Source organism: Diadema antillarum, unplaced genomic scaffold (genome assembly GCF_040938485.1).
Source record: "Diadema antillarum isolate AM-2024a unplaced genomic scaffold, OU_Dant_1.0 scf00000044, whole genome shotgun sequence".
NCBI classification, from domain to species: Eukaryota; Metazoa; Echinodermata; class Echinoidea; order Diadematoida; family Diadematidae; genus Diadema; species Diadema antillarum.
This window is the reverse complement of record NW_027270933.1, coordinates 573,479-600,119: the sequence shown is the minus strand read 5'-3', so window position 1 is coordinate 600,119 and position 26,641 is coordinate 573,479. Positions and strand designations below refer to the sequence as shown.

Here is a 26,641-nt window from a genome sequence, read left to right as displayed (position 1 = left end):
CACGAAATTCTTCTCTACAAACTGAATCATTATGGTATACGTTGGAAGGCCTTAATTGGAGTGGTTCAGAAGTTACCTGTCTTGCAGTCAGCAATATGCTTATTTATACACTAATGAAAAAACAAACAAACATATATTTCATACGGTGTTTCTCACGAATCTTTATTAGGGCCCCTTCTTTTCTTGTGTTATATCAATGATATAACACATTCTTCTAAACTTTTGACTTTTATTTCATTTGCTGATGATACGACTGTTTTGTTTTGTCATAAAGACCCCGAAATACTTCTTGAAACTGTTAATGAGGATTTGTGTTTATAAACAATTTGGTTCAAGCGAATAAATTATCTTTGAATACCCCCCCCCCCCCCAAAAAAAAAAAAAAAAAAAAAAACACGAAAAAATCATTACACGTTTTTCAGTAATTCTTCAGAAACTTTGTCTGGACAAATCGTTTTTGATTTAAACACTTATGCATCGTGTACATTCAACAAAATTCTTGGTGTTTTTGTATTGAGGATCATTCTAAATTGGAACACTCCTCCTGTTTATTCGAATAAACTGATTTCAAGAAATGTAGGTATTATTCAAAAATTAAAGCAGTTTTGGTTCCTATTAGATACCTTTGATGTTATATTCAACTATGATTTTTGCCAAATCTAAATTATGGAACATTAGCGTGGGGAATCTCAGCTAGGATGAAAATTGATATTAAGTTATTAGTTACGCAAAGAAGAGTTGTAAAATGTATTGGTATTGATGTATGTAGGCTAATTTGTACGCACATACTGATCCACTTTTCTTAAAGCAGAATACTGAAGGAAACGCATATTTTGTTGGATTATTCCCCCATTTCAAGCATAGAGCATGTTAAACACAGCGGCTTTTAATTCATCCATTTAGAAAATTGCGTTTTGGAGAACGGCTGCTTAGAAAACTTGTATCCTGAATCATGCTCTATCGGAAGATCCGTGGTTATTTTGGGGGCGTGTCCATGACGTCATGGGTTGAAGGGCAAACCCGGAAGTATCACACAACAGCCTAAGCTTACCTATGTATGCTCTCGATGAGAGCGTGATGTCGAGGCTCATACCCCGAAATCCCAAGACATTTTTTATCAGAATGTCACAAAAAATGAAATAAGATTGTTTTCTACTTCAAGTCTCCTGTGAAATCACACATTTCCTCGTTTAAATAGAGTCTGTTACGTGTTATTTAGGCCACAAATACAGAAGTTGTCAGGCCTAGTGCCTGCACGATGGTGCTTCGTAGTCGATCAGTCACATGCAGGCGCCCATCACCGGCCACGTATGTCGCAGTGCAGTAGCCTCCGTGTATCAAAGAGCGGAGAAGCCTGGGCTTCGTACCTCTTTGGTACGTACAATGTATTATATCAGCAATTCCTCGGTAGTACTGTAATACACCTGTGTACGCCATATACATGTATTTAGCGAGTCTTTTTTTTCGCGAATCGGGACTTGCCAATGATTTCGCGAGTGCTTAAATTCGTGGTTTTGGAGTACACTACGGAAGGGGGAAATATATACGGAAAGAGAGTTAATATTTTCTCTTGTTTTTAAATTCGCAAAAAGCACCAGGTTCGCGAAATTGGCGAAAATAAAAAAAAATAAAAAACCTCGCGAAACATTCGGCGTACGTTAGCTATACACAGCCCAGTCGCTGTACGTAGGTACTGTATTCGGGCTAGGCGTACGTGGATCGCTAATACAAAATACCACGCAAGCAATGCGCGGGCATCGGCTGAGTCGATGTCTTGACTAGGCCGGCCGGCCTATCTGGTGATAAAATAAATGATACAGAGCACTGCGATTTTCATCGATAGTGATAAAACTTTGGTGGACTTGGTGAAGTAATGAATGGATCGTGCAGTGAATTTGTGTGGGTACCTAGCTCTAGCTAGATAGAATGCTGATGAGCTGTGAACGCGAGTACGGAGTAAGTGTGATTTGATAAGAAATGATAATACGTAGCCCGACCAGACGCTGCGCTATATTTACAGCGACAGGGCTGTGTTCAGTTAGGCCTACTGCTGCTCGCTCTGAAGTACGAGTTCAAGTCAGCACTACGTTCGGTTCATTTTCAGTTCAGAATAAAAACAACTCTTACCAATCTATTTTAAAGTCTACCTGGCATTGGTCCTGCGTCACCAACATTGTCCCATGGCCTGCCCGCTCGTACTGCCAATCTGCACTAAACGTCCGTCCGCTTCAACCGGACCGCCCTGGGCCTTCCCCACTAGCTCGCCCGTAGCGTCTCCCTCCTGCGCCCCGCCGTGCGGCTCGTCATCAACATCTATCTCTCCAACTTCACCAGGGTCATCATCACTAATCATCGTTATCATCACTAGTGTGTACTGTATCACTCAGTTCATCATCGCTCCCACATTCAAATTCCACCAAGAAATCATCCTGATCATCACTGCATGGCCTTAACGTACGATGTCGCGCATTATCGAAAAACAAACTTTCAAAACTTTGTATGCAAATACTATCTACAACAACTTGTATGATACAATGCATGCATTATGCGCGCGGGGGCCTGCGGCGCTCGAGACCTTGCGCGATTCCTTTCACCCCGTGACGTCATCGGCAAAGCCTCGAAATTTACGCTGTGACCTAGATTTTAGGGGGGTGACAGGTGTAAATCTTCAATATCCTCTAACTCCACTTTAAAAAGGCCATTTTAAACGATGTAAACGATAAACTGTTCTATGTGTCCCACTCTTTGACTTCATATATAATTCTATTTCTTTAGTATTCCCCCTTTAAATAGTGACATTTTAAAAGTAGATGATCTATGTATTCAATGAATTTAGGAATTTTTGATGTTTAATTAAAATAATTGTGTTTTACGTGAAGTTTTTGGATTTCTTATTCAAGAAAAAAGAGTGATATGTTTCACATACCGAAGACTAGATTACGAATATTACAGAATACTTTTATTTTACAATGGCCCCAAATTTGGGAATTCTTTAGATAGTAAAATAAGATTAACTGGGTGGTATTCATTCAAAAGTAAGCTTAAAGATAAAGTTCTTTTGCAGTACTCTGGTGATAATATGAATTAATATGATTTAGCAGATGATTTGAAATTATTAATACTGATATAGATAATTCCGCATGATTATAGAAGAGGTCTACATGGTTTTATTCTTAATTCTTTTCTTTCATATTTCTTTCCTCTTGCAGCTGCAGGTACTGTCATTAATACTGTCCCTATGACGGTCTTGGCGATTTTTCCTCTTCATCTTTCTTATTCTCTTTTCCTTATTGTGTGTGTGTATGTGTGTGTGCGCGCGCTCGCGCGCGCGCGCGCCCGCATGCTTGTCCAGGTGCACTTGCGTGCGTGCAGAGTGTGTGTGTTTGAGAGTAACAGACTTTGTTGGAGTTTCTTTCGGTGATCCTACTCTCACAAGCATCTGCTTCTACGTAGGTTCCCTCCACACACAATTTTATTTATCCGTCATGAATGTACCCTTGAGAATGATTTCAATTGATTTTGTGCTATGTAACTGCTATTTGTATACACTGAACTTATAACTTTTAATTTATGTGTTACTTTACATTGTCATGGATTGATGTTGTAAACGCAACACTATCAGACTGTATGATTTGTGTGGAAACTTAATAAATGAAATGAAATGAATAATACGTGTGATTAACTCACTTTACGCATGTACAAAAAAAAATCGTAACAAGTTTTACGAAAAAACGAACAACAAAGATGTAGACAAATGGAATATTACACGTCGCATCGAAATTACGGTAATAAATATATCATTTTAATATTGAGATAATACGATGAGGCTGACAAACCAATACAAAAGGTGAGTACAGACTTAGAGATCAAATCTGTTTGAGTACACACTAGGAGGGAAAAAAACATTTCTCTTTCTTCAGTCAGTAGTATGAGTAAAGAGAGTAATCACAGATAAAGTGGTAATTGATAAAGAAGTGTAGATTGACAATTACTTACATATGAGTTGAACAAGATAAATATGTATTTTCTTTCAAACGACACTTGAAATAAACCAAAACAAAATCTTATTTAACAATACACAATTCAATTTGGACTTTTTGCCGCCAACCTTACATTTTTATACGGAGAAGTACTCACAAATTCATACACACACATACACACACATACACACACAACATTTAAATATTATATATATATATATATATATATACATATATATATATATATATATATATATATATATCATATGCATGTTCATTTTAATATTTCAATGAAATAGAGAAAATTGTAAAAATACGATTGCAATTTTGATGCGTCATAACTTTCATTATTGAAATTACAACACCGTTGAATCTCGATCATAATCATGTCATCTCAAAAGCCATAAGCTAATAATAGAACATATTTTTCATATCATACAGAACAAAATATACACAAAGTACTGTGACGCGCATCTTTTAGCTTGAAAACAGGCACATTACAGAGCACTTAGAATATGAGCACGTGCCTTAATGATCCAGTCACCATTGGCATGCACTGTTTCATTTCTATGTACTCTACTGAAATACTATAGAATGCACAAATTCCTTTAAAGCAGTAACATATTCAGCACACTTACTATTACCTTTCTTCCCCGTTTAAGCAACATAAACTGGATAGTCTTTCTGAATGATCAGATTCTTTAAGTTCTCGGTGAAAATACTGGAATAGATTTAGAAACCTAAACGAAAAGTCCTGTGCATCCATTTCTTTCTTAATAGTCTGTCCATAGAAGAAATCAATATAGGGAAAAAATGACATACCTACTGAAAAAAAAAAAATGATGCAGACGTTTAACTACATAGAGCCATTTTGTGATTTACGCCATTAATGGGTACTCGATCAAATTTGAATACAATTTCACCATGTCGTGTCATTCGCTGGATTATGCAAATGCGGGAATCTAAAGATTCGCGTCTTTAGACATCAGAAACATACAAATAAATAAATAAATATATATACATGGATATTATTGCCAATTTGTTGAAACTTATGCACAGTATCTCTAATTGGCCAAAGTACTGTTTTGAACATTATATAAACATAAATTAGTCGTGAAATCGTCGTCAAGCAAAGTGCTTTGAAAATAATACATATATTAAGACATAGTTGACATTACCATTGAGAAAAATGGTCATTCTTTTTTCCAGAGGAAGGCACACCCTCATGAACAATAAGATAAACCATGCCAAACGAGGTAATTTTAAACATAGGTAAATTGTGGTGAATTTAATAGTGAAAGAACAACAAATGGGCGAATATCGCCATACAAATATTGGACAGGCCTTTACCGACCGGCGAAGAAGAAAATAAATAAATTAACGCAGAAAAGAGCGTAATAATTAACTCAAGACAAGCGAGAGTGATCAACGTCCTAGGTAAGCGAAGAGGTCGTCAGTCAGAGTTCGCCGTTGCCTTGTCGTGTGAGTATCAGCCTGAGCGTCGATCAAAGACTGCACAGTGGTCTTCACAGACCGTAAGTATGTCTGGAAATGCTTCTGGACGAAACGCGACCGCAGTGAGATAGTAATGGGTGTTGACGCTGAAGGAAAGGTAGGCGCTTCGATGTCGCTGGTGTTCGTTTGTACCCCTTCCTGCATGTCAAGAAGAAAGAAGAAAAAACATCAGGCGCCATTAAACCTTCTGGTTTGATACTTTCTTAAGAATCGTACAGATAAACGTTATAGAATTCAGTACGTGTCGAAATATAAAAGAAAAATATTCCATCCGGGTAACATTTTATATCTGAAGATAACTGAAGAGGGTTAACTTTCTTGTATTACTGTTATAGATGTGTCCTTGGAAGGGTGGCTTGCCCCTCCTCTGGAATTTGATTTTAATCAAGTTAAATCATTTCCCTGAATAGGGCACGCTATAAAGTATGAGACATGTAGTGTAGCAAGAGGTCCCAGGTATTAAGAAAATATTGACTAAAATAGGAAAAAAGAAATAGTCAGTGATAAAATATAGTAAGTTACAGCAAAATAATGTAAAAAAAAGAAACATGAAAGTAAGCGAGGAGTCTCCCCTACCACCTATACTCTTAATTCCCTCCTTGTCCTGAAAAACTGACCATTGCAATGTGAATGAGAGAGTCATGTATATCAGTCATCAAGTCTGGCTCTATACTGGATATCGGTGTTTATCATGGTTACAGTTCGTTATTCCGAAGGTTCGTTATTCCGAAGGTTCCTTAGTCCGAAGCTTCGTTATTCCGAAGGTTCGTTATTCCGAAGGTTCGTTATTCCGAAGGTTCGTTAATCCGAAAATGTGATAAGGTTTGTTATTCCGAAGGTTCATTAATCCGAAAATTAAATAAGGTCCGTTATTCCGAAGGTTCGTTAATCAAAAAATGACACAAAGCTCGTTATTCCGAAGGTTCGTTGCGGACCCTATTTCATTTCGGATCAACGAACCTTCGGAATAACGAACCCTATTTCATTTTCGGATTAACGAACCTTCGGAATAACGAACCCTATTTCATTTTCGGATAAACGAGCCTTCGGAATAGCGAACCCTATTTCATTTTCGGATAAACGAACCTTCGGAATAACGAACCTTCGGAATAACGCCACAAATGTTCGGATTAACGGTCCTTTTTTCATTTTCGGATTAACGAACCTCTAGGTACAGGAAATTTGTGTGTTTCGGATTAACGAACCTTCGGAATAACGAGCGGCACCCGTTTATCATAGGCAACAATCTTCCCGTTGGACGTTGTTATCTAACACCTTGTGTGTCATTAGCTCGACTCGGTGTCATTTCACAGTCGGAGTTAATGCTTCCAAAAACAGAGGTTTAGAATGTCTTTAGTTATACAAATTGTACTTTGATGAAATCTTACAAGATACTCTTCTCTGCCAGGTGTCTACTCACCGTATGCATCGTCCTAAAGGAAATATCTAACCACTTCACATTGTTCGTTTTGTAGTTCTGTTATGATGTATTTGTTCCCGTTGTTGATTTTTTTTTGTGTTTTTTTTTGTGTTTTTTTAGCTGGCATTATTGAACGAATACGACCATGATTACTTACGATTCTTTCAATGCAGCGTACGACATTGGTGATCAGGTCCTGAATAATGTTGAACTCCTCATGGAAGCGGATTTCAGATTCGGTCTGCAGAAAGTGTTCGTCATCCTCCATCTGCTTGTAGGCGCTCTGGTAGCGTCTCAGGTCTCTATGGTAACGACCATACCTGGCTGGAATCTGTATATAGGTGTAAGATATTAATAACAAACCGTTACCATTTTCTCGTCAAGGAATGTCTGAAGTACAACACGGCTTGTCTCTATATGAGACCTCCAAATTATTTTCAGACTTTTGCATTTGAACACGTACACTATGGGTTATTGCAACTCACTGACAAATTGCCTTAAATTGACATACTGTGTACAGAGTTACAGAATTTTCAGCGAGTGAGATGCAATATCATAATGTTTCCAAAGTTTATAACTAATCACAATGAACAAGGATGATAGCCTAAAAAAACAAACAAAAACAAACAAAAAAAAACATCAGTGGGGGCTCAAGGAAGCACAGCAAAAGAAATAAGCATGCATAAATTTTGCACAGGCGAACTTGTTAAACAAGAGTATTATTGTAATGGAATTACATAACAGCATTATTTTTTTTTAAGTATGAGAACCTTCTATTTGCCTTCATCCTTGTTCATTTACTCTGTTTTCATGTTTCATATCATTGGTTTACCTGCTCAAGGAACTCGTTTGAATTCAACAAGTCTACACATGGAGCTGTCGATTCATGTACAACATGATATGAAATTATAAAAATCATCTGGATTTCCCTTTTAACAATTAGGGTGGTGTTACAAGAGACTTGGCACTGACTTTGAAAATGCTTTTGAAGCACGTAGGCGTGCGTGTATTTGATTGATATAGCACTGCACAAATTGCGTTTTTTTTTCCATTATGAATAAGATATTCATTTCTACAGAGTGTTTCTGTATGGAAATTACAGTGCTCACTTTAATTTGAGAGTTAAAGCATCTTGGCCAAAATCTTTCTCTGAGCAAAAACAAAAAAAAATGCAGAACAACGAAGCATAACAGTCTATGTATTTACGGCACTCTCCCCTTTCCATGTGACTCATACAGATATTATGTGATAATATAGATATGGAAAAGAAAGTGTAAAGATTCTTACGTTTGAAACTGCATCATGATTTTCATTTATGATCTCCGGCAGGTTGCGAACACTTGCGTTATCCTCCGAATCTTGCGATGGACGATCTCGTTTCTTCATGGTAAAGAAACAAAACACGTGGCGCACTGTGATAATAAGATCCTACATACATTGCCATTGGTGGACAACTGCATTGAGTGTAAGCTTCTTAAAATTAAATGACACTGCTTCATAGACTTGGAATTATGATTATCAAAGTATCGTGGGAAAATAGCTTAGTTGTATCAATGTAACCAGTATGGTTTCACATAGGGACCACAAACTCTTAACTTGCATTCGTCCGAGTCTCTCTTCCCACATGCCAAAATAGAAACTTGACATAATTTTCGTCCATTAGGAGGGGTTCTTATCACTGTAATTGGTATAGATTGATGATAGAACACTACGAAAACACAAACAACAATTGCTGAAGCTATCCAGTTCCTTAGCATGTGTCGACATGAGCTTACTGACATTTAAAGTCACCGTTAGTGTTTCCATCATCATTACAAATGTTGTTATTTTTTATGATCACAATACCATCAGCCATATTGTTTTAAAAGTTGCTATTCACCTTCTCTATGCTATCGTAATTATAACCACAATTACCATGACACTATCTAATTTGTGCAAGAAACCATACTTTGCACCTGTAGAGGGCAGCACTTCACCCCTCCATTTCCTTTTAACCCTCTTCATGACATATTATTTCCTACCCATGAGTATGTGTGCAGAATTTGTTCACATTTGGCTTATTGGCACAAAAGGGGTTAAACAAGTGTCCATGCACGCTATCCGCATGAGCAGTTCTCTCTGTTTGTGCGTACTTGTGAGAGAGAATGCTATCTTGTCTATTAAAGATTGTGAGTACTTACGAAATTTTCGAAGACATCGTTTGTTGAGTGCCACAAAGAATCAATTCGCCTTTGTAGAATGTTGTGATCGCAAGTACCGGAGGACCCGTGTGGCGGTCTGTTGCCGTGCCACTGTACCGGCGAGGCATCGGCGGCGTGAAGTGTCGACACAGCAGCGATGAGGAATGCCAGGGATGTTATACCTTCCCAAGTGGGAGGAACATAAAGGCGCAAATCAGTCGACGCTCACTATCAAACTACAATCATTATACAGCAACCACATACGCTTCCCACTCAGTGAGAAGATGCCCGACGAGTGCTCAAAATTAACCACTAAGTGTTGCTGTGCGTACATGCTGGACCATTAAATCTTCCTCTTGTTCGTCGGCCTCTAATTGTTAACTGTGCTGTCGGTAATACGGTCGGCTCCTCAAGGGCCACCGAACAAGAGGCATATTTATCGGTTTAAGTGCTTGCTAACATGCTTCCATGCTTCTGTGTACAAACATATATCATGTAAATATAAAGCATATAAAAGATAACGAAGGCGTTTCGGGCATGCTCGTATACTTGTACATGAGTATATACAGCGTAAGTGTATTGATATTGCTGTTATAGTCATTAATTCATGAAATGAAAACAACATGATAAACATTTTGGAATTGGACAAATATAAGATAATAATTTATGGCCTCTGAGAGTGCACTTTACCCAGCGTTATCATACAAAAATTGATAATCTTGAATAAAACAAATCCGCTAAGGCCTTACATCTAGGGCCTACCTGTGATAGAATAATACACACTTAGTTGACACGCTTTCTACCTATATCAGGCTTCGTACAAACATTATCATTGCTACAGAGTACAGTCTTTGTACCGTTATGCTGTCTAGAATTATGTTATCATAAAAGCATGCCACCGTCGGCTTTTCCAACCGTGCGGACGTTGAATCACGGAAGTTCAATTTTTATTCTATTATTGTTTAAAACCCTTTCAAAATCTGCCAGCTTCTCATGATATTTCAAAGCATTCGGCAACTGAAGCATATCCAGTTTTTGCATGTGAGATCACAAAGGTACCAAAAGAGCGAGACGGAAAGAGAAGAAGGAGAACACAGAATATCATTTCATACGAAGCTGAACTTTGGACTTGTCATTTTCTTTTCAAAACCAACGAACTGTAGTTTACATAACGGTTACACTCGAAACGGAACACAATAGTATGGAATGCATGCACAAGCCGCAAGCCATCGCGCTTCCGTTTGTTTTGAACGAGTACATCACTCAAATTCTCAGTCACCGAACATGATAGATTTGTACAAAAGTAGGATTAATAGTTTCATTTTTTTCCCACAACCGGACGTCCTGACTTGCTGAAGGAATAAACAATGCCAGTAACCATGAGATTTTTTGTCGGCGTTTTCACAGTGGGAGTTTCTTCCAAAATAAAAAGACGGAATATTTACTTAAAGTCGTCCATCTAATAATTTATTCAAAACTACTCCATTTGAACCAATTTTATGGTCGTATAAAGGACTCGGAGTCAAAGGAAAATCTGTACTTACCATTTTTCCACCAATTACTGATGTTTCTGCTCCGTATTGGGATACAGTGATAATGTACTCGTGTTGGTGGCCGAGAAATTGGAGCCGACGATGGAGACGTTTTTCTGCAGAGCATGTCACAAACTCGTGTTGGTCCGAGCACCATCTTGTAAATGCTCTTTCACCGCGTGTAATGTTTCAAATGACACTCTCCTCCCGTATCTGCCGTTGCTTTTTTTTCTCTTTCTCTCTCAGAGTATGCCGTCCTCGTGTTAACTTGATTTTTCTTCTTCTTGTTTTGGAATTAAAATAGCATTGATATGGATTCGTTGTGCACGTGGTTCAATCCGGCAGTATGAGATTTCGTCTTTTGTCTCAGCCCTAAAGGCGCGTTCTCGAGGAACTATTGATACCACCGTCATCTTAACTCCTTTTTATACAGTCGCGGTCCCTGGCGGGGCGGGCGCGTGCGACTGTGCTTACAAATAGAGTCTGTGGCCGTGTCTTCCTACTTCCGGCATATCGCATCAGCACATTTAGACTAAGCGAGAGATCACGTCACTCTTTGAGTATCCTCTATATCTCCTCCCATGAACACACATGAATTTATTTTCAGCTTTCCTAGAAATTTGTGGAGATGTATTATATTTCATATATCAAGAATGATGTAAACCGTCTTTAATAGATAAATATAAAATGTTGGGTGAATTTCGCTGTAAGATTCTGATATCGCTGCAAATACCACAGGGGGCAAGTATCATTTGGTCAATGCAATAAAATATTTTATTTTCCCTGGTCTTTTCAGTCTCTGATTTTTTTTTCTCTCTGTCTTTGCACACACACGCACGCACACTCACACAAGCACAGTGACATACATACTGAAACGCAAACACTAGAGAACAGCTTTCAACATTTAGACAAGCATTGAGGCGGCAAAAAAGGTGAAGATAAAAAAAAACTTATACTGCAAATACCTATGGACATTTTACCATTGAATACACAGAAGAGAGACTCTATTTTGTTTCTGAAATTCCCTACAAATTATAACCAATTTTGGCTGTTCCGTTTTGTTGATTGTTTGATATACTTGTGTAATCTATATGTATCTATATCTGTATATACATATATATATATATATATATATTTGCCTTTTTGATTTCCATCTCCGGTTTTATAGGTGCGGAAGTTGGCATCCGACTGTATGGCAGGGAAATATCAAACCATCTGTATCTTCTATTTGGAATCATGTCCAAGTACAGATAAGCTTTATCTTAAGTACATATACGCAGTTGCAGAATCAGATACCTAATGAATAAGTTTTATTCCCTCGGCTTCCTTGAAAATAATTTACAAATACATATTCCAGTTTTGAAGTCGTGGCCACTCCTTTGTAATTTCTGTGCTATATGATAATGCTTTCCTTAGTACACAGAAAAAAGGATATCAATTTAAACAGAAACAACCACTGATATGTATTTTTTAACTTGTATTAAAAGACAATGTTTCTGTGTCTATCATTTCATTTCATTCCCATCATCTTCAGAATCACCACCATCACTTTCATCTTCATTATCACATTTTCCCCATCATTACCCTGTCATCATCATCATCATCTTCATCATAATTCACTTTACTTTATCTATGCACTAGAATATAAAACATAATGCATTTACAGTATATTATATTTTGGAGTATTTCCCCATTCCGCAAACAATATATGTGTATTATGTAGATAGGTCCTGGGCTGCTACGTGTTCAGGCTTTTGCTTTAGTGGCAGTCCTTCTTCCGCATAATTTCTCATTTAATTATTTGGAAATTTGGTAATACGAGTTATATCTTATTAATGGAATTGATTTACACATCAATTTTCCTTCTTTGAATCATGTACATTGTAATCTGCTTACTGATATTCTATGCGATATCAATGAAAAGAATCTTGATTTATGTATGAAATTGTGTTGGAAGAAAAATAAATAAATGAAACAAACAAACAAACAAACAAATGAATACGATTCTGATGTGATGACGGTATCTATTTTTTTATGAAATAGACTTTATCTTGTATATACACTGTTATTGATTGATTAAAATTGATCTAATGTGACAATGCATCACAAAACCAAACCAAAAAAGAAAAAAAGAAAAATTGGGACTCCCCGATTCTCTGTGAGGACTCAAAAACAACAACAACAACAGCAACAACTGATAAGTGAAACGGGTCATTGTGTTCAATCTCTTAATTTTTGAAAGAGCAAAAGGTATTTTTCTTTTACACAATTGTACAGTTTCGTTTCATGAAGTAACCGGAAAATTTTGAATTTTGCTATTTTCCTACGACAGTTAATTGTATAGTCGTTTGATTATTCATTTTCTAGTATTATTTTCTGTTATTTACAATGGTCCTAAATTTTGGAATTCTTTAGATAGTGAAACACGATGAACTTCCGGTTGGTATTCATTCAAACGTAAGCTTAAATATAAACTTCTTTTGCAGTACGCTGGTTATAATATGAATTAATAATACTGATTTACCAGATGCTTTAGAATCATTAATACTGATATAGAATACTCGGCATGATTGTAGAACAGGTCTACATGGTTTTATTTTCAATTCTTTTCTTTCATATTTCTTTCCTTTTGCAGCTGCAGATACCGTCATTAATACTGTCCCTATTACGGTCTTGTTGGTGTTTTCTCCTCTTCTTCTTTCTCATTCTCTTCTCCTTGTTGTGTGTGTGTGTGTGTGCGCGCACACACACGCGCACGCATACTTCCCCAAATGCACGTGCGTGCGTGCAGAGTGTGTGTGTGTGACTGCGATAGCCTGCGGTTTATTTTCTTTCGGGGATCGTACTCCCACAAGCATCTGTTTTTATGTAGGTTCCCTCCACACACAATTTTATTTATCCGTCATGAATGTATCCTTCAGAATTATTTTAATTGATTTTGTGCTATGTAAATGCTTTTTGTATAATTTTATACTGAACTAAATCATGTGTTAATTTACACTGTCATGGATTGATGTTGTTAATACAACACTGTATGATTTGTTTGGAAACTTAATAAATGAAATGAAATTAAAGTATACGATGCATGTGGTTAACTCACTTGAAACATGTAAAACAAAAATATCGTAACAAGTTTTACGAAAAAAGAACAAGAAAGATGTAGACAAATGGAATATTACACATTGCATCGAAATTACGGTAATAAATATATGATTTTAATATCGAGATAATACGATGAGGCTGACAAAGCAATACAAAAGGTGAGTACAGAGATCAAATCTGATGTGAGTACACATTAGGAGGAAAAAAGCATTTCCCTTTCAACTGTCATCAGTATGACTAAAGAGAGTAATCATTGATGAAGTAGTAATTGATAAAGAAGTGTAAATTGACAATTACTTAAATATGACTTGAACAAGATATATATATATTTTCTTTCAAACGACGCTTGAAATAAACCCCCACCCCACCCCCCCCCCCCCCCCAAAAAAAATCTTATTTAACAATACACAATTTAAGTTGGACATTTTGCCGCCAACCTTACATTCTTACACGGAGAAGTACCTACAAATTCATACAAAAAAAAAACTGAAATAATCTAAAGCCATTTTAGATTGTTATCGTATATATATATATATATATATATGTATATATATCATATATATATATATATATATATATATATTATATGTATGTTTATCATAATATTTCAATGAAGTAGAGAATAAAAATACGATTGTAATTTTGAGGCGTTATGAATTTCATTATTGAAATTACAACACCGTTGAATCTCGATCATAATCATTTCATCACAAAAGCCATAAGCAAAGAAATAGAACATATTTTCATATTATAGAGAATAAAATATACACAAAGTACTGTGACGCGTATCTTTTAGCTTGAAAACAAGAACATTACAGAGCACTGATAATATGAGAACGTACCTTAATGATCCAGTCACCGTTGGCATGCGCTGTTTCATTTCCGTGTATTTTACGATTACTATAGAATGCACAATTTCCTTGTCCTTTAAAGCAGTAACATATTCAGCACACTTACTATTACCTTTCTGCCCCGTTTAAGCGACATAGATTGGATAGTCTTTCTGAATGATCAGCTTCTTCAAGTTTTCGGTGAAAATACTGGAATAAATTTAGAAAACTAAACGAAGAGTCTTGTGCATCCATTTCTTTCTTAATATTCTCTCAATAGAAGAAAACAACATAGGAAAAAGAATGACATACCTACTGCAAAAGCAGACGTTTAACTACAAAGAGCCATTTGGTGATTTACGCCATTAATGGGTACTCGATCAAATTTGAATACAATTTCACCATGTCATGTCACTCGCTGGATTATGAAAATGTGGGGATCTAAAGATTCGCGTCTTTAGACATCAGAAACATACAAATAAATAGATAAATATATATACATGGATATTATTGCCAATTTGTTGAAACTTATGCACAGTATCTCTAATTGGCCTAAGTACTGTTTTGAACATTATATAAGCATAAATTAGACGTGAAACTATCGTCAAGCAAAGTGCTTTGAAGATAATACAAAATATTATACTAAGACATAGTTAACATTAATACGCGATTAGGGAAAATATTCATTGTTTTTTTTACCAGAGGAAGGCACACCCTCATGAACAATAAGATAAACCATGCCAAACGAGGTAAACACTAGATATAGGTAAACTGCGGTGAATTAGTGAAAGAACAACAAAATGGGCGAATATCGCCATACAAATATTGAACAGGCCTTTACCGACCGGCGAAGAAGAAAATAAATAAATTAACGCAGAAAAGAGCGTAATAATTAACTCAAGACAAGCGAGAGTGATCAACGTCCAAGGTAGGCGAAGAGGTCGTCAGTCAGAGTTCGCCGTTGCCTTGTCGTGTGAGTATCAGCCTGAGCGTCGATCAAAGACTGCACAGTGGTCTTCACTGACCGTAAGTATGTCTGGAAATGCTTCTGGACGAAACGTGACCGCAGTGATATAGTAATGGGTGTTGACGCTGAAGGAAAGGTAGGCACTTCGATGTCGCTGGTGTTCGTTTGTACCCCTTCCTGCATGTCAAGAAAAAAGAAGAAAACATCAGGCGCCATTAAACCTTCCGGTTTGATACTTTCTTAAGAATCGTATATACAGATAAACGTTAGAAATAAGAATTCAGTACGTGTCGAAATGTAAAAGAAAAATATACCATCCGGGTAACACTTTATATCTGAAGATTACTGAAGGGGGTTAACTTTCTTGTATTCCTGTTGTAGATGTGTCCTTATCGGGGGAGGGTGGCTTGCCCCTTCTCTTGAATTTGATTTTATTCAAGTTAAATAATTTCCCTGAATAGGGCACACTATAAAGTATGAGTATTGAGGAAATATTGAGAAAATGGGGAAAACACTCGGCGATAAAATATAGTATGTTACAGTGAAATAATGTCAAAATGAAACATGAAAGTATCAGCGAAGAGTCTCTCCTTCCACTTACTCTTTGTTCCCACCTTGTCCTGAAACGCTAACCATTACAATGTGAATGAGAGAGTTCTGTTTACCAGCCACCGAGTCTGGCTCTACAGTATACTGGATATCGGTGTTTGTCTTAGACAATAATCTTGCCTTTGGACGTTGTTATCTAATACCGTGTGTGTCATTTAGCTCGATTCGGTTTCATTTCACAGTCGGACTTAATGCTTCCAAAAACAGAGGTTTAGAATGTCTTTCGATATACAAATTGTACTTTGATGAAATCTTACAAGATACTCTACTCTACAAGGTGTCTACTCACTGTATGCATCGTCCTAAAGGAAATATAAAGCCACTTCATATTTTTCGTTTTGTAGATCTGTGTTGGTGAATTTACTCCCGTTGTTGATACTTTTGTTTCTTTTTTTTTAAGCTGACATTATTGGACGAATACGACCATGATTACTTACGATTCTTTCAATGCAGTTTACGACATTGGTGATCAGTTCCTGAATAATGTCGAACTCCTCATGGAAACGAAGGATCTCAGATTCGGTCTGCAGAAAGTGTTCGTCATCCTCCATCTGCTCATAGGCGCTCTGATAGCGTCTCAGATCTCTATGGTAACGACCATACCTTGCTGGAATCTGTAGGTGTATATAAATTAGAAACCGTTACTATTTCTTCGTCGAGGAATGTTTGGAGTATTCGACTTGTCTCTATATGAGACCTCCGAATCATTTCCAGACTTTTGCATTTGTACAAGTACATTATGGGTTATTGCAACTCACTGACAAATTGCCTCAAATTGACTTACTGTGTACAGAGTTACAGAATTTTTAACAATTGAGATGTAATATCATTATGTTTCCAAAGTTTATAGCAAATCACAATGAACAAGGATGATGGCCTAAAACAACATGAGTGTGGGTTCAAGGAAGCAGAACAAAAGAAATAAGCATGCATAAATTGTATACAGGCGAATTTGTTAAGCAAGTGTTATTGTAATGGAATTATATAACAACATTAGTATTTCTTCTTGAAATATGAGAACCTGCTATTTGCCTTTATCCTTGTTCATTTACTCTGTTTTCATGTTTCATATTATTGGTTTACCTGCTCAAGGAACTCGTTTGAATTCAACAAATCTATACATGGATCCGTCGATTCATGTACGACATGCTATGAAATTATGAAAATCATCTTAATTTCCCCTTTGGACAATTAGGGTGGTGTTACAAGAGACTTGGCACAGGCTTTGAAAATGCTTTTGGAGCACGTAGGCGTGCGTGTATTTGATTGATATAACACTGCACAAATTGAATTTTCTCCATTATGAATAAGATAATCCTTTCTACAGAGTGTTTCTGTATGGAAATTACAGTGATCACTTTAATTTGAAAGTTAAAGCATCTTGGCCAAAATCTTTCTGTGAGCCAAAAAAAAAAAAAAAATGCGGAACAACGAAGCAAAACAGTCTATGTATTTACGGCACTCTCCCCTTTCCATATGACTCATACAGATGTTATGTGATAATATAGATATGGAAAAGAAAGCGAAAAGATTCTTACGTTTGAAACTGCATCATGATTTTCATTTATGATCTCCGGCAGGTTGCGAACACTTGCGTTATCCTCCGAATCTTGCGATGGACGATCTCGTTTCTTCATGGTAAAGAAACAAAACACGTGGCGCACTGTGATAATAAGATCCTACATACATTGCCATTGGTGGACAACTGCATGGAGTGTAAGCTTCTTAAAATTAAATGACACTGCTTCATAGACTTGGAATTATGATTATCAAAGTATCGTGGGAAAATAGTTTAGTTTTATCAATGTAACCAGTATGGTTTCACATAGGGACCACAAACTCTTAACTTGCATTCGTCCGAATCTCTCTTCCCACATGCCAAAATAGAAACTTGACATAATTTTCGTCCATTAGGAGGGGTTCTTATCACTGTAATTGGTATAGTTTGATGATAGAACACTACGAAAACACAAACAACAATTGCTGAAGCTATCCAGTTCCTTAGCATGTGTCGACATGAGCTTACTGACATTTAAAGTCACCGTTAGTGTTTCCATCATCATTACAAATGTTGTTATTCTTTATGATCACAATACCATCAGCCATATTGTTTTAAAAGTTGCTATTCACCTTCTCTATGCTATCGTAATTATAACCACAATTACCATGACACTATCTAATTTGTGCAAGAAACCATACTTTGCACCTGTAGAGGGCAGAACTTCACCCCTCCATTTCCTTTTAACCCTCTTCATGATATATTATTTCCTGCCCATGGGTATGTGTGCAGAATTTGTTCACATTTGGCTCATCGGCACAAAAGGGGTTAAACAAGTGTCCATGCACGCTATCCGCATGAGCAGTTCTCTCTGTTTGTGCGTACTTGTGAGAGAGAATGATATCTTGTCTATTAAAGATTGTGAGTACTTACGAAATTTTCGAAGACATCGTTTGTTGAGTGCCACAAAGAATCAATTCGCCTTTGCAAAATGTTGTGATCGCAAGTACCGGAGGACCCGTGTGGCGGTCTGGTGCTGTGCCACATCGGCGAGGCATGGGCGACGTGAAGTGTCGAGACAGCAGCGATGAGGAATGCCAGGGATGCTATACCTACCCAAGTGGGAGGAACATTAAGGCGCAAATCAGTCGACACTCACTATCAAACTACAATCATTATACAGCAATCGCAATACACTTCCCACTCAGTGAGGAGATACGCGACGAGTGCTAAAAATTAGCCACGAAGTGTTGTTGTGCGACTTTGTATAGTCGTGCATGCTGGACCGTTAAATCAGTCTCTTGTTCGTCGGCCTCTTATTGTTAACTGTATAGTCGGACGGACGGCTCCTCAAGGGCCATCGAACAAAAGGCATATTTATCGGTCTAAGTGCTTGCTAACATGCTTCCATGCTTCTTAGTGCAAATAATTTATAAGGCATATAAAAGAGGTTTGGGGCATGCCTGTATACTTGTACATGAGTATACGGCGAAGGTGTACTGATATTGCTGTCATAGTAATTAAAGGACTAGTTCACCTCCATAGACATGTGGGTTAAGTGAATGCAGCAATATTAGTAGAACACATCAGTGAGAGTTTGAGCAAAATCGGACAATCCGTTAAAAAGTTATGAATTTTTGAAGTTTCTGCTCAGTCACGGCCGGATGAAAAGACTACTATAGCTTGTGATGTCACATGAGTGCAACGATATAAAGAAAGAATAAAGAAAGTTCAACTTATTTCCATTTTGCTCGAATAACAAAAGAACACTCGACTTCTCTCTTTCAAAAGGCAGGGGAATAATAATACCCTTAACATACGTCAGTAGCAAGTCGAAGAAATGTGCACTTTATTGAAAAAGTAAAGTTTTGTGAAATTCTTTTATAAATATTTTTATTTTCCTTATGTAGTTGTATGCATGTGACATCATACAATTTAGTCTTCTCTTTCAGCAGTGACTGCACAGATACTTGAAATATTCGTAACTTTTCAACGGATTGTCCAATTTTCCTCAAACTTCCACTGATGTGTTCTACTAATATTGCTGCATTCTCGCAATCCTTATGTATATGAAGATGGACTTGTCCTTTAATTTATGGAATGAAAACAGCATGATAGATTTTTGGGAATTAGGCAAATATGAAATAATGGCCTCTGAGAGTGCACTTCACCCAGCGTTATATCATCCAAAAATTGATAATCCTGAATAAGTCAATTCCGCTAAGGCCTTACATCTACATGTGATAGAATTACACACTTAGTTGACACGCTTTCTACCTATATCAGGCTTCGTACAAACATTATCATTGCTACAGAGTACAGTCTTGGTACCTTTATGCTGTCTAGAATTATTTTGTCATAAAAGCATGCCACCGTGTGCTTTTCCAACCATGCTGACGTTGAATGACGGAAGCTCAATTGTTATTGTATTATTATTGTTTAAAACCCTTTCAAAATCTGCCAGCTTCTCATGATATTTCAAAGCATTCGGCAACTAAAGCATATCCAATTTTTGCATGTGAGATCACACAGGTACCAAAAGAGCCAGACGGAAAGAGAAGGAGGACACATAAAATCATTTCATACGAATCTGAACTTTGGACTTTTTCAAAACCGACGAACTGTAGTTTACACAATGGTTACACTCGAAACGGAACACAATGGTATGGAATGCATGCACAAGCCGCAATGCCACCGCACTTCCGTTTGTTTTGAACGAGTACATCACTCAAATTCTCAGTCACCTAACACGATAAATTTGTATAAAAGTAGGATTAATAGTTTCATTTGTTTTTACCCACAACAGGACGTCCTAACTTGCTCACGGAATAAACAATTCCAGTAACCATAACATTTTTGCCGGCGTTTTGAAAGTGGGAGTTTCTTCCAAAATAAAAAGACGGAATATTTACTTTAAAACAATGTCACTGCATCGTGATATAACAATGTTCTGATGCTCAGAAAGGAGGTAAGCTCTATTTTTAAGGTCAGTTAAAACGTGCATCGTCCATCTAATAATTTGTTCAAAACTAATCCATTTGAACCAATTTTATGGTCATATAAAGGACTCGGAGTCAAAGGAAAATCTGTACTTACCATTTTTCCACCAATTACTGATGTTTCTGCTCCGTATTGGGATACAGTGATAATGTACTCGTGTTGGTGGCCGAGAAATTGGAGCCGACGATGGAGACGTTTTTCTGCAGAGCATGTCACAAACTCGTGTTGGTCCGAGCACCATCTTGTAAAATGCTCTTTCACCGCGTGTAATGTTTCAAATGACACTCTCCTCCCGTATCTGCCGTTGCTTTTTTTTTCTCTTTCTCTCTCAGAGTATGCCGTCCTCGTGTTAACTTGATTTTTCTTCTTCTTGTTTTGGAATTAAAATAGCATTGATATGGATTCGTTGTGCACGTGGTTCAATCCGGCAGTATGAGATTTCGTCTTTTGTCTCAGCCCTAAAAGCGCGTTCTCGAGGAACTATTGATACCACCGTCATCTTCACTCCTTTTTATACAGTCGCGGCCCCTGGCCGGGCGGGCGCGTGCGACTGTGCTTGCAAATTGATTCTGTGGGCGTGTCTTCCTACTTCCGGCATATCGCATCAGCACCTTTAGACTACTGAGTAAGCGAGAGATCACGTCACTCTTTGATTATCCTCTATATCTCCTCCTATGAACACACATGAGTTTATTTTCAGCTTTCCTAGAAATTTGTGGAGATGTATTATATTTCATATATCAAGAATGATGTAAACCGTCTTTAATAGATAAATATAACATGTTGGACGAATTTCCCTGTAGGATTCTGATATCGCTGCAAATACCACAGGGGGCAAGTATCAATGCAATAAAATATTTTATTTTCCCTGGTCTTTTCAGTCTCTAATTCTTTTTTCTCTCTGTCTTTGCACACACACGCACGCACACTCACACAAGCACAGTGACATACATACTGAAACGCAAACACTAGAGAACAGCTTTCAATATTTAAACAAGCATTGACAAAGAATTGCAAATAGTGCCATAATGATTGAAAAGAATATATATATATATATATATATATATATATATGTATATATATATATATATATATATATGAATTTATATATTATGGTCTATATATAGAGAGAGAAAAAGAAAGACAGGACAAAGGTGAAAATGGCGGACAAAAAAGGTGAAGATAAAAAAACTGATACTGCAAATACCTATGGACATTCTACCATTGAATACACAGAAGAGAGACTCTATTTTGTTTCTGAAATTCCCTTCAAATGATAACCAATTTTGGCTGTTCCGTTTTGTTGATTGTTTGATATACTTGTGTAATCTATAAATATGAATCTATATCTGTATATATATATATATATATATATATATATATATATGCCTTTTTGCTTTCCATCTCTGGTTTTATCGGTGCGGAAGTTGGCATCCGACTGTATGGCAGGGAAATATCAAACCATCTGTATCTTCTATTTGGAATCATGTCCAAGTACAGATAAGCTTTATCTTAAGTACATATACGCAGTTGCAGAATCAGATACCTGATGAATAAGTTTTATTCCCTTGGCTTCCTTGAAAATCATTTACAAATACATATTCCAGTTTTGAAGTCGTGGCCACTCCTTTGTAATTTCTGTGCTATATGATAATGCTTTCCTTAGTACACAGAAAAAGGATATCAATTTAAACAGAAACAACCACTGATATGTATTTTTTAACTTGTATTAAAAGACAATGTTTCTGTGTCTATCATTTCATTTCATTCCCATCATCTTCAGAATCGCCACCATCACTTTCATCTTCATTATCACATTTCCCCCATCATTACCCTGTCATCATCATCATCATCTTCATCATAATTCACTTTACTTTATCTATGCACTAGAATATAAAACATAATGCATTTACAGTATAATATTTTGGAGTATTTCCCCATTCCGCAAACAATATATGTGTATTATGTAGATAGGTCCTGGGCTGCTACGTGTTCAGGCTTTTGCTTTAGTGGCAGTCCTTCCGCATAATTTCTCATTTAATTATTTGGAAATTTGGTAATACGAGTTATATCTTATTAATGGAATTGATTTACACATCAATTTTCCTTCTTTGAATCATGTACATTGTAATCTGCTTACTGATATTCTATGCGATATCAATGAAAAGAATCTTGATTTATTTATGAAATTGTGTTGGAAGAAAAATAAATCAATCAAACAAACAAACAAACAAATGAATACGATTCTGATGTGATTACAGTATCTATTTTTTATGAATTAATAGACATTATCTTGTATATACACTGTTATTGATTGATTAAGATTGATCTAATGTGACAATGCATCACAAAACCAAAAAAGAAAAAAAAAGAAAAAAAGAAAAATTGGGACTCCCCGATTCTCTGTGAGGACTCAAAAACAACAACAACAACAGCAACAACTGATAAGTGAAATGGGTCATTGTGGTCAATCTCTTAATTTTTGAAAGAGCAAAAGGCATTTTTCTTTTACACAATTGTACAGTTTCGTTTCATGAAGTAACCGGAAAATTTTGAATTTTGCTATTTTCCTACGACAGTTAATTGTATAGTCGTTTGATTATTCATTTTCTAGTATTATTTTCTGTTATTTACAATGGTCCTAAATTTTGGAATTCTTTAGATAGTGAAACACGATGAACTTCCAGTTGGTATTCATTCAAACGTAAGCTTAAATATAAACTTCTTTTGCAGTACGCTGGTTATAATATGAATTAATAATACTGATTTACCAGATGCTTTAGAATCATTAATACTGATATAGAATATTCAGCATGATTGTAGAACAGGTCTACATGGTTTTATTTTCAATTCTTTTCTTTCATATTTCTTTCCTTTTGCAGCTGCAGATACCGTCATTAATACTGTCCCTATTACGGTCTTGTTGGTGTTTTCTCCTCTTCTTCTTTCTCATTCTCTTCTCCTTGTTGTGTGTGTGTGTGTGTGCGCGCACACACACGCGCACGCATACTTCCCCAGATGCACGTGCGTGGGTGCAGAGTGTGTGTGTGTGTGACTGTGATAGCCTGCGGTTTATTTTCTTTCGGGGATCGTACTCCCACAAGCATCTGTTTTTATGTAGGTTCCCTCCACACACAATTTTATTTATCCGTCATGAATGTATCCTTCAGAATTATTTTAACTGATTTTGTGCTATGTAAATGCTTTTTGTATAATTTTATACTGAACTAAATCATGTGTTAATTTACACTGTCATGGATTGATGTTGTAAATACAACACTGTATGATTTGTTTGGAAACTTAATAAATGAAATGAAATTAAAGTGTACGATGCATGTGGTTAACTCACTTGAAACATGTAAAACAAAAATATCGTAACAAGTTTTACGAAAAAAGAACAACAAAGATGTAGACAAATGGAATATTACACGTTGCATCGAAATTACGGTAATAAATATATGATTTTAATATCGAGATAATACGACGAGGCTGACAAAACAATACAAAAGGTGAGTACAGAGATCAAATCTGATGTGAGTACACATTAGGAGGAAAAAAAAGCATTTCCCTTTCAACTGTCATCAGTATGAGTAAAGAGAGTAATCATTGATGAAGTAGTAATTGATAAAGAAGTGTAAATTGACAATTACTTAGATATGACTTGAACAAGATAAATATGTATTTTCTTTCAAACGACGCTTGAAATAAACCCCCACCCCCCCCCCCCCCCCCCAAAAAAAAAAATCTTATTTAACATTACACAATTTAAGTTGGACTTTTTGCCGCCAACCTTACATTGTTACACGGAGAAGTACCTACAAACTCATACAAAAAAAACCCCTAAAATAGTCTAACGCCATTTTAGGTTGTTATCGTATACATATACATATATATATATATATATATATATATATATATATATCATATATATATATATATACATATATATATATATTATATATAATTATTATATATGCATGTTTATCATAATATTTCAATGAAGTAGAGAACAAAAATACGATTGTAATTTTGAGGTGTTATGAATTTCATTATTGAAATTACAACACCCGGCGTTGAATCTCGATCATAATCATTTCATCACAAAAGCCATAAGCAAAGAAATAGAATATATTTTCATATTATAGAGAATCAAATATACACAAAGTACTGTGACGCGCATCTTTTAGCTTAAAAACAAGAACATAACAGAGCACTGATAATATGAGAACGTACCTTAATGATCCAGTCACCATTGGCATGCGCTGTTTCATTTCCGTGTATTTTACGATTACTATAGAATGCACAATTTCCTTTAAAGCAGTAACATATTCAGCACACTTACTATTACCTTTCTGCCCCGTTTAAGCAACATAGATTGGATAGTCTTTCTAAATGATCATGAAAATACTGGAATTAATTTAGAAAACTAAACGAAGAGTCTTGTGCATCCATTTCTTTCTTAATATTCTCTCAATAGAAGAAAATAATATAGGAAAAAGAATGCATACCTACTGCAAAAGCAGACGTTTAACTAACAAAGAGCCATTTGGTGATTTACGCCATTAATGGGTACTCGATCAAATTTGAATACAATTTCACCATGTCATGTCACTCGCTGGATTATGAAAATGTGGGGATCTAAAGATTCGCGTCTTTAGACATCAGAAACATACAAATAAATAGATACATATATATACATGGATATTATTGCCAATTTGTTGAAACTTATGCACAGTATCTCTAATTGGCCTAAGTACTGTTTCGAACATTATATAAGCATAAATTAGACGTGAAACTATTGTCAAGCAAAGTGCTTTGAAGATAATACATAATATTATACTAAGACATAGTTAACATTAATACGCGATTAGGGAAAATAGTCTTTTTTACCAGAGGAAGGCACACCCTCATGAACAATAAGATAAAACATGCCAAACGAGGTAAACACTATAGATAGGTAAACTGCGGTGAATTAGTGAAAGAACAACAAAATGGGCGAATATCGCCATACAAATATTGAACAGGCCTTTACCGACCGGAGAAGAAGAAAATAAATAAATTAACGCAGAAAAGAGCGTAATAATTAACTCAAGACAAGCGAGAGTGATCAACGTCCAAGGTAGGCGAAGAGGTCGTCAGTCAGAGTTCGCCGTTGCCTTGTCGTGTGAGTATCAGCCTGAGCGTCGATCAAAGACTGCACAGTGGTCTTCACTGACCGTAAGTATGTCTGGAAATGCTTCTGGACGAAACGCGACCGCAGTGAGATAGTAATGGGTGTTGACGCTGAAGGAAAGGAAGGCGCTTCGATTTCGCTGGTGTTCGTTTGTACCCCTTCCTGCATATCAAGAAAAAAGAAGAAAACATCAGGCGCCATTAAACCTTCTGGTTTGATACTTTCTTAAGAATCGTATATACAGATCATCGTTAGAAATAAGAATTCAGTACGTGTCGAAATGTAAAAGAAAAATATACCATCCGAGTAACATTTTATATCTGAATATAACTAAAGGGGGGGGGGTAACTTTCTTGTATTCCTGTTATATAAGATATGTCCTTATCGGGGGAGGGTGGCTTGCCCCTTCTCTTGAATTTGATTTTATTGAAGTTAAATCAGTTCCCTGAATAGGGTACACTATAAAGTATGAGTATTAAGGAAATATTGACAGAAATGGGAAAAAAGAAATAATCGGTATAAAATATAGTACGTTACATTAAAATGATGTCAAAAAGAAACATGGAAGTAAGCGAAGATTCTCCCCTTCCACTTACTCTTTATTCCCACCTTGTCCTGAAACACTAACCATTACAATATGAATGGAGACTTCTGTTTATAAGTCACCGAGTCTGGCTCTATACTAAATATCGGTGTTTATCACAGGCAACAATCTTCCCCGTTGGACGTTGTTATTTAATACCTTGTGTGTCATTAGCTCGACTCGGTTTCATTTTACAATCGGAGTTAAAGCTTCCAAAAACAGAGGTTTAGAATGTCTTTAGTTATACAAATT

General features: G+C 36.4%; 1 protein-coding gene across 1 annotated transcript; it reads right to left on the bottom strand.

Moving 5' to 3' along the window:
• Window positions 1-15,475: 15,475 nt before the first annotated feature.
• Window positions 15,476-18,785, bottom strand: LOC139713625 (uncharacterized). The gene is made up of 4 exons (XM_071625334.1): window positions 18,567-18,785; window positions 17,674-17,766; window positions 16,573-16,749; window positions 15,476-15,703 (listed from the first exon to the last, which is right to left on the bottom strand). Exons 1-4 carry the CDS (start codon window positions 18,678-18,680, stop codon window positions 15,476-15,478), a joined length of 612 nt encoding a protein of 203 aa, XP_071481435.1. The 5' UTR covers window positions 18,681-18,785.
• Window positions 18,786-26,641: the final 7,856 nt, after the last annotated feature.